Raw genomic sequence first — 10,477 nt, 5'->3', positions numbered from 1 at the left:
CACCAGGGGTCAACCACAAGCGTCAGTCACCAGGGGTCAACCACAAGCGTCAGTCACCAGGGGTCAACCACAAGCGTCAGTCACCAGGGGTCAACCACAAGCGTCAGTCACCAGGGGTCAACCACAAGCGTCAGTCACCAGGGGTCAACCACAAGCGTCAGTCACCAGGGGTCAACCACAAGCGTCAGTCACCAGGGGTCAACCACTGACTGACTCCTGATTATTGAGGCGGCGAGGGACTTAAAGGGGTCATTTAGATTATGCTGCACAGTTCTGGTCACCGTATTACAGAATGGATATAAATGCACTGGAAAACGTACAAAGGAGGATGACAAAGTTGATCCCATGTATCAGAAATCTTCCCTATGAGGACAGACTGAGGGCCCTGAATCTGCACTCTCTAGATAGGCGTAGAATTAGGGGGGATATGACTGAGGTGTATAAATGGAAGACAGGAATAAATAAAGGGGATGTAAATATCGTGCTGAAAATGGAAGGAATTTAGACTGGGCAGGCGATGCAAAATGCCGCCAATAAAAAGTAGGGGCGCCATTGGTACCTAGACAGGACTCGCAGCAATGGTTTTAAGTTTCAAAAGTTCAGATTCAGGAAGGATATACGAAAGCATTGATTTGGTAATAGAGTTGTGGATGAGTGGAACAAACTCCCGAGTACAGTTATAGAGGCTAAAACGTTGTGTAGTTTTAAAAATATGTTAGATAAATACATGAGTGGGTGTGGGTTGGACCTGATTAGCATGTGCTACTAGGTCATTTGCGGTGTTCCTTCCTTAAGTGAATGTGACCTGACCTGACTAGGTTGGGGCATTGGCTTAAGCCGGTAGGAGACTTGGACCTGCCTTACATGGGCCAGTAGGCCTGTTGCAGTGTTCCTTCTTTCTTATGTTCTTAAAAGGGACCGTCAGCTAGTAATTAAAGTTTCGATTTTATGTTAAAGGATTTTGTCCCCCAGGAACGAACTTATTGGACAGTGTCACAGTACTGGACAGTGTCACAGTACTGGACAGTGTCACAGTATTGGACAGTGTCACAGTACTGGACAGTGTCACAGTACTGGACAGTGTCACAGTATTGGACAGTGTCACAGCACTGGACAGTGTCACAGTATTGGACAGTGTCACAGCACTGGACAGTGTCACAGTACTGGACAGTGTCACAGTATTGGACAGTGTAGTTGGACAGTGTCACACAGTCACTGGACAGTGTCACAGTACTGGACAGTGTCACAGTACTGGAACAGTGTCACAGTATTGGAGTCACAGTATTGGACTGTCACAGTACTGGACAGTGTCACAGTATTGGACAGTGTCACAGTACTGGACAGTGTCACAGTATTGGATAGTGTCACAGTACTGGAGTCACAGCACTGGACAGTGTCACAGTACTGGACAGTGTCACAGTACTGGATAGTGTCACAGTACTGGACAGTGTCACAGTATTGGACAGTGTCACAGTACTGGACAGTGTCACAGTATTGGACAGTGTCACAGTACTGGACAGTGTCACAGTACTGGACAGTGTCACAGTACTGGACAGTGTCACAGTACTGGACAGTGTCACAGTATTGGACAGTGTCACAGTACTGGACAGTGTCACAGTACTGGACAGTGTCACAGTATTGGACAGTGTCACAGTATTGGACAGTGTCACAGTATTGGACAGTGTCACAGTATTGGAGTCACAGTATTGGACTATCACAGTACTGGACAGTGTCACAGTATTGGAGTCACAGTACTGGACAGTGTCACAGTACTGGACAGTGTCACAGTACTGGACAGTGTCACAGAATTGGACAGTGTCACAGTATTGGACAGTGTCACAGTACTGGACAGTCACAGTATTGGAGTCACAGTATTGGACTGTCACAGTACTGGACAGTGCCACAGTATTGGACAGTGCCACAGTACTGGACAGTGTCACAGTATTGGACAGTGTCACAGTACTGGACAGTGTCACAGTATTGGACAGTGTCACAGTATTGGAAAGTTTCACAGTATTGGACAGTGTTACAGTATTGGACAGTGTCACAGTACTGGACAGTGTCACAGTACTGGACAGTGTCACAGTATTGGACTGTCACAGTATTGGACTGTCACAGTATTGGAGAGTGTCACAGTATTGGACAGTGTCACAGTATTGGACAGTGTCACAGTATTGGACAGTGTCACAGTACTGGACAGTGTCACAGTATTGGACAGTGTCACAGTAGTGGACAGTGTCACAGTAGTGGACAGTGTCACATTATTGGACAGTGTCACAGTTTTGGACAGTGTCTCAGTAATGGACAGTGTCACAGTAATGGACAGTGTCAATATTGGACAGTCACGGTATTGGACAGTGTCACAGTAGTGGACAGTGTCACATTATTGGACAGTGTCACAGTATTGGACAGTGTCACAGTACTGGACAGTGTCACAGTATTGGACAGTCACAGTAGTGGACAGTGTCACAGTAGTGGACAGTGTCACATTATTGGACAGTGTCACAGTTTTGGACAGTGTCTCAGTAATGGACAGTGTCAATATTGGACAGTCACGGTATTGGACAGTGCCACAGTATTGGACAGTCACAATATTGGACTGTTACAGTACTGGACAGTGTCACAATATTGGACTGTCACAGTATTGGACAGTCACAGTATTGGACAGTGTCACAGTATTGGACAGTATCACAGTATTGGACAGTGTCACAGTATTGGACTGTCACAGTATTGGACAGTGTCAATATTGGACAATGTCACAGTATTGGACAGTGTCACAGTATTGGACAGTGTCTCAGTAATGGACAGTGTCAATATTGGACAGTCACGGTATGGGACAGTGTCACAGTATTGGACAGTGTCACAGTATTGGACTGTCACAGTATTGGACTGTCACAGTATTGGACAGTGTCACAGTACTGGACAGTGTCACAGTATTGGACAGTGTCACAGTATTGGACAGTCTCAGTAATGGACAGTGTCAATATTGGACAGTCACGGTATTGGACAGTGTCACAGTATTGGACAGTGTCACAGTATTGGACAGTGTCACAGTATTGGACTGTCACAGTATTGGACTGTCACAGTACTGGACAGTGTCACAGTACTGGACAGTGTCACAGTACTGGACAGTGTCACAGTATTGGACTGTCACAGTATTGGACAGTCACAGCATTGGACTGTCACAGTACTGGACAGTGTCACAGTATTGGACAGTGTCACAGTATTGGACTGTCACAGTATTGGACTGTCACAGTATTGGACAGTGTCATTATTGGACAGTCACGGTATTGGACAGTGTCACAGTATTGGACAGTGTCACAGTATTGGGCAGTCACAGTACTGGACTCACAGTACTGGACAGTGTCACAGTACTGGACAGTGTCACAGTACTGGACAGTGTCACAGTATTGGACAGTCACAGTATTGGACTGTCACAGTATTGGACAGTCACAGTACTGGACAGTGTCACAGTATTGGACAGTGTCACAGTATTGGACTGTCACAGTATTGGACTGTCACAGTATTGGACAGTGTCAATATTGGACAGTCACGGTATTGGACAGTGTCACAGTATTGGACTGTCACAGTATTGGACTGTCACAGTAATGGACAGTGTCAATGTTGGACAGTCACAGTATTGGACAGTTTCACAGTTTTGGTGTCACAGTATTGGACAGTGTCATAGTATTGGACAGTGTCATAGTATTGGACAGTGTCACAGTATTGGCCACAGTATAGGACTGTCACAGTACTGGACAGTGACACTTCCTGGGAGTGAACACACCACTGATCTGACATATGGACGTTAATACACAGCTGGTCTGACATGTGGGTGTGAACACATCACTGGTCTGACATGTAGATGTGAACACACCACTGGTCTGACACCTGGATGTCATGACTATAGATGTTGCTTGTGTCCCTGACAAACCAGGTGAAGGCCAGGGCGACAGCACGGGTGCTGATGGTGTGGGGAGGGGGGGGAGGTGATGTGGCTGAATCTACGAGTGGCGAGGGGGGGGGGTGAAGAATAAGGAAGCCCCATCACAAATATGGGGTGGTGGACGATGGGTGAGAGATGGAAGGGCGGGGAGGGGAAGAGAGGGAAAGAAGGGGTGAGGGGAAAGGAGGAAGGGTGGATGAGGGGTGCTGGGTGGACGGATGTGCGTCCCATCCCCTCGCTAGGCAGATACCAGGAAGTGCCGTGTACTGGTTTCCTGTTTTGGTAGATGCGTTGTTGGGGGCCATACTGGAGCGGGGGTAGCACACTGCCTGCTGGACACCCATCCACATGCAGGCCAACCAGCCACTCTCCACCAGGGAAAGGGTAAACAGGCGCTGTCCAAGGACTGGACTGTAAGTAGGCACTGTCCAGGAAAGGGACGGTAAGTAACCACTATCCACTAGTGCTCTCTCGTCTTAAGTACTGCTTGGTATTGACGGCACCGTTCAGAGAGGGTGCTGTCTTAAGAGGGTTGGAAAAACTACAGAGCCTTTACCACCCTCATATGACCAATAAAGCGTTGAAACTACTGGGAACGCCTCAAACACTGAAGATGTATTATCTGGAAAGAAGGCGAGAGATGCATGATAACATACACGTGGAGGGTCTGGTCCCAAATATGCTAACATAACGTACCAGTCGTCATGGAGAAAATACGAGAAAAATATATCATCCGTGGTCCTGGAGTCTAGGACCGTAGATGCTGATACATGAATAGTTTAGGACCTTAAGTACTCAACCTACTATCAGTAGATATCAGAAACATTACTGGAACAAGTGTACAAGCGTTCAAGAAGAAATTCGATCACTGCCTCCGCAGTATGCCAGATCAACCAGGCTATGATGATTATGTGGGCCGGAGGGCCGTCAGCAGCAACAGCCTCGTCGACCAGACAAATGGGAGGCCCGGCACAGGGCCGGGCTGCGGAAGTACGGAAACTCCCGAAACAGGTTAGGGGTAAATCACAGGTAAATCCCGGAGGAAAGGCTAGGCAGCAACCTGACGCTTGATTCTGTGCTACTGAGAGACGTTCAAGTTGCCAACGTTACCGTCACTCTAGTTCTCACACTTTAAATTGTTTAAGATTAATAATAACAATAATAATAGACTAAATCCGTGTAGATCCTACAGTTCCATATTAGCGTGAAGTAACGCCATGGAGGAATGAAAGTGAGAGCGAAAAATTAAGAATATGACGAAGAGAATATATTACTAACCCCGGAAGGTCAATATAACCTTAGAAAGCCAAGCAAACTAGTGTTTCAATTCAGTTTATAGTCGGTTCTCCACGATGCCGCCCTTGATGTGAAGGTGCCATCACATACTGCTGAGAGAGAGAGAGAGAGAGAGATTACCCACATCACTGGCAATGGGACCAAGAGCTACACACACACACCTGCCGCAGCACTAATAATCGCCAGTAAACAAATCACCCAAAATATTCACATATCACCCACAATGTTCTCTCTAGATGAATTGTCTTTAACATAGTAACTCTCTCCAGTTAGTTTTACCCTCTATATTTTCCTCACCTCCTACGATTATCTAGCAAAATATGTATGTATGTATATATATGTATATATATATATATATATATATATATATAAATAATATTTTCAAGACACAATCAACAGATTGAGAACTACACCATCGACGCCATCATGATGGCGTCAGGACTCTTATCAAAAGCGTCTCTGCCATTCTCAAATCCCTTAAGGTTTTCATCAGCAGTTACAGTTCATGTGCTGGATTATTTCGGTGCAGAGAAAGCTTGAGCACACGTCACATATCTTTTGTGCTCACGTGAGTTAATCTATAACACTAAGTACCTCTGTACACCTGACTGTTGACGTACAGAGGGGGGGGGGGAGGAAGGCACTCTGGAGGTCTCAACGATCTACAAACATCGAAGACTTTTCTCTCACTCTTTTCCTTTACGAATAAAATTCACATACATTATATATTAGTACTGAGACCAACACCTCACTTCGTCCAGGTAGACTTCACTACCACATATACTATCGTCCAGGAAAGTGCTCAGTCCTGCACTGCATTTTATCTAAGAAAAATCATGAATCCCACACCACATTTCGACCAGGAAAGTCATGATTCCTACACGTCATTTTGGCCAAGAAAGTTATGATTTCTGCACTGTATTTCGCCCGGATAAATCTTGATTTCAACACATCACTTGGTGCAGGTATCCACAAACATTAGATTGTGAAGAGGTACACAGCTGCTGACACAAAGTTCACACAGCAGCGCAACGCTGACGATATCAAGCGTACACTGCATTACACTGACGCCCATCAGGCGTACATAGCGTTACACAGACGTAGCTGAAAGTCCTTGTAGAGAAGCTTGCCTCCCAGGGGCACCCTCTGCACGAACATGTCGAGGGTCATGAGACACAGAGCCTTGCCGTTCATGAGGAACCTTTCGGGGAACACCCGGGGTAGCTGGTGAGCCTCGGACACATGGTGTAGCCATCGGTGTACGTCTTCCCGACTCCACGTCCGCGGGTCTGCAAAAGTGGTAACAACACCGAGTTAAATATACGATAAAGTAAATATCTAGACATACGAAGTAGAAGGAGATGAAGAGGTGGAAAATACTGACGGTTTCTGTAAAGCTGTACAATATGATAGTTAAGCTAGGAATTTTACCTTTTTTTAAAATTTTGCCACCGACGCGGTTAGTTTACTGTGCACCTCATATTCATCCTATGGATGTTAGCGCAGGATACACAAAAAACCTAGGAACTAGATCACAATAGGGTTTACAGAAGTACATCTAGATTTATACTTACCGTCTTATTAGTAGTAAGTAAATTTAGGATATTTGTCTAATATGTCTATACTATGGGAATGCAGTTAAGAACCTGTGTAGCTCTCTAACCCACTATGAAAACATAACAAGATTTATGTACCAATCTTCAGTATAAACGTTTCAAGTACTTTAGTAGTTTGGTAAATACACATATAATGATCAAACAAAATGTAAAACCTACAGATAGTCTTGTGGTCACTATCCTGAACACTATGACCATGATTGTCAATAGAATGCCAATTGACTGAGGGATATAGATACAGTACAATGTTACATGTCCACTCCATAAAGGTGGCAGAAAAGCATCAGCTAAGAACTATAGATCAATAGCTCTAACGTCCCACACCATAAAAATCTTTGAAAGAGTTCTAAGTAGCATGGTTGTAAACCACCTAGATTCCCAAAAACTGCACAATCCAGGGCAACATGGGTTCAGTGCAGGTCACTCCTGCCTCTCACAACTACTGGATCACTATGATATGATCTTGGATGCACTGGAAGAAAAACAGAATGCTGATATAATATACACAGACTTTGCAAAAGCCTTTGACAAGCGCGATCATGGTGTACTAGCGCACAAAATACGCGCTAAAGGAATAACTGGCAAAGCGGGGAGATGGATCTTCAACTTTCTAACCAATCGAGCACAAAGAGTAGTGGTCAACAGAGTTAAATCGGAAGCTGCCAAAGTGAAAAGCTCTGTTCCACAAGGCACAGTACTCGCCCCCATCCTGTTCCTCATATCAGACAGAGATGTAATCCACAACACCGTGTCATCCTTTGCAGACTGTCATCTATTGAGGACACGGTTAACCTCCAAGAATATGTAAACCAAGTTTTCCAATGGGCAACGGTAAACAATATGATGTTCAATGAGGACAAATTCCAATACTACGTTATGGAAAACTGGAGGAAATAATAACTAGAACAGGGTATACTACAAAATCTGATCATACAATATAGCGAAAAAATAATGTGAGGGACCTGGGAGTGGTAATGTCTGAGGATCTCACTTTCAAGGATCACAACACTGCCACGATCACAACTGCTAAGAAAATGATAGGATGGATAATGAGAACGTTCAAAACAAGAGATGCCAAGCCAATGATGCTTTTCAAATCACTTGTTCTCTCTAGGCTGGAATACTGCTGTACATTAACATCTCCGTTCAAAGCAGGTGAAATTGCAGATCTAGAGAGTGTACAGAGAACCTTTACTGCACATATAAGTTCTATCAAGCACCTCAACCACTGGGAACGCTTGGAAGCACTCGACTTCTACTCGCTGGAACGCAGGCGAGATATATATCATGATCTACACTTGGAAAATCCTGGATGGAATGGTCCCAAATCTGCACACAGAAATCACTCCCTAAGAAAGTAAAAGACTGGGCAGGCGATGCAAAATACCCCCAACGGAAAGTAGGGGCGCCATTAGTGTCCGGGGCCCAAGACTGTTCAACAGCCTCCCACCCTGGCTGCCTTCAAGAGGGAGCTGGATAGATACTTAAAGTCGGTGCCGGATCAGCCGGGCTGTGGTTCGTACGTTGGACCACGTGTGGCCAGCAGTAACAGCCTGGTTGATCAGGCCCTGATCCACCAGGAGGCCTGGTCACGGACCGGGTCGCGGGGGCGTTGATCCCCTGAATACCTTCCAGGTAGACTCCAGGTATATCCAGGTGATAACTGAATACCTTTCCTACCCTCAGTAACACTATTTACTCACCTAGATCCTTTACTTATAAGGTCATTCCCACAAGCCTCATATTCATTTACTTTTACCAAAAGAATTCTCAAATTAATACACATACAATACAAAATATAAAATATATGTTATAACTGGGGATACCTAAGGAAACAAACTAACAAGTTTAAATTTTCTGAAGTCAGTAACAAGTACAAAAGTATACAGCATCTTAACCCATACTAAACAATAGTCACCACTTACACAGGTATATAATTCTCACTTATACACAAAGTTGGTTTTAATCCACCTTTTGGATATTAAAGTGTTCTTGACTGGTGGTGAACAGGTCACATGCAGCTTTAACGACCCTCTGTGTTGCTGATGATGGGCTTTAAGCCCAATTAACCAGCCACCCAAACTTCGGAAAGTTCCTTTACTCGAAGGGGCGGCGTAAGGGGTAATGTCTCGAGAAGTGGCAGAGGCGCTGGGATCAGTGTACAGCCTGCCAAGGAGAGTATCTACACGGAGACAACTTCAATTTGGTAATTAGGTAAGCCCATATATTCTTTTTTTCCGTAAGAGTCCAGGAACTTTTTGATAACACCTCGTATGGAGAATCACACAAGTGGTAAATTCTAGACAGAACCCACACACTAATGCCCCAGCAACCCCACACCACTCCACCCTCCAGTTCACATCAGGCCTTTGCAAAGAAGAATCACATGAATCCTGTCTGCTTGACCATATAACAGGCCTCGTCCCTCCTTGTTCTTCACTGGCGGCGAAATTTCTAATTCCCACCGACCATCTATCCACGTGGTCGCTATGCTCGTTAATAAGTGTCAAAACCCCAGAAAACAGACAGGATGTGGGACATTAGTACCCAGATACTACGTGCCTCTACTCTTATCTCCTTACACAAGGCATGCGGATGGCAGGCCTACTGCTCTTACATTTAATTAATGGCCTACTTCTAAGATCTATTCTGTGTCTATATGCTCTTGAGCCACCGACCACAGGATAAGTGAACACAGTCAAGTAGCCGCTACCGACCCCAGGATGGTTATGGGATGTATAATAAACTAACCACTACACACCACAGGATGGATGTTAGGACGCAATAAACTAGCCAATTCGTCGGCAAAATGAGCTGGCCACTGTATCTGTTCCTTTGTGTCGGAGGTAACTCTTATATATCACACACTCTGAATGATCAACCAGGCTGTTGCTGTTAGCGGCCAAGAAGCGTGCATAGCAAAGTTGATTAAGTACTTGTATGAGGGAGTGGTCCTTTCTCATCTAAAAACATTTTATCTTTCTTGTGGCAATACTTGTGTTATCTGCTGATAGAAGTGAGAAGAGTATAAGCCACGGATGTTGACACAGTGCTCTCTGATTGTGACGATGACAACCCCTCATTCTTCTAGTCTTCACAGACGCCATTTTGTTGAAGCATCACTTATACACAAGTTTCTTATTATAAATCTTAATCCTGGCTTTATCTCTGATTATACATACACACACACACACATATATATATATATATATATATATATATATATATATATATATATATATATATATATATATATATACACACACACATACATATCAATAACAACACTGCACTAGCCAAGGAGTCGTTTTCTCTCACCATGAGGCAGGCCAAAACAGCATGGGTTCGACTCCTCGGCTAGCGCAGTGTTATTGATCAATACCACTTGTTCCGTGGGTACAATAATACACACACGTTCACACATACACACAATACAAAAAAATCCACACACCCCTTAGGGAAATGTATGAGGGGGTGCTTGGGGGTAGTGTGTGGGGGAGGGGGTGACAACATAATGATGGGGGAAGTGGGGGTCATGAGGTGACCTCAGCTGCTTTTCCGCCACCTGTGAAGAGTCTTATGATCTGCAAGATTGGATACATTAGCAGTGTGCTGCTAC

The 10,477-nt window shown here is 44.7% G+C and overlaps 1 protein-coding gene across 1 annotated transcript in view; it reads right to left on the bottom strand.

Annotated features, from left to right (window-relative positions):
* Positions 1 to 1,689: 1,689 nt before the first annotated feature.
* edl (ETS-domain lacking) overlaps positions 1,690 to 10,477 on the bottom strand; it is an 87,760-nt gene continuing 78,972 nt past the window's right edge. Inside the window, exon 3 of the mRNA XM_070083015.1 lies at positions 1,690 to 6,531. Within this exon, the coding sequence (XP_069939116.1) occupies positions 6,317 to 6,531 (215 nt within the window). The 3' untranslated portion in view covers positions 1,690 to 6,316. The remainder of the gene's footprint in view (positions 6,532 to 10,477) is intronic.

The sequence above is a fragment of the Cherax quadricarinatus genome, chromosome 8 (assembly GCF_038502225.1).
Source record: "Cherax quadricarinatus isolate ZL_2023a chromosome 8, ASM3850222v1, whole genome shotgun sequence".
Taxonomy (NCBI): Eukaryota; Metazoa; Arthropoda; class Malacostraca; order Decapoda; family Parastacidae; genus Cherax; species Cherax quadricarinatus.
Note: the sequence above shows the minus strand (reverse complement) of the source record. Positions and strands in the feature narration are given on the sequence as shown.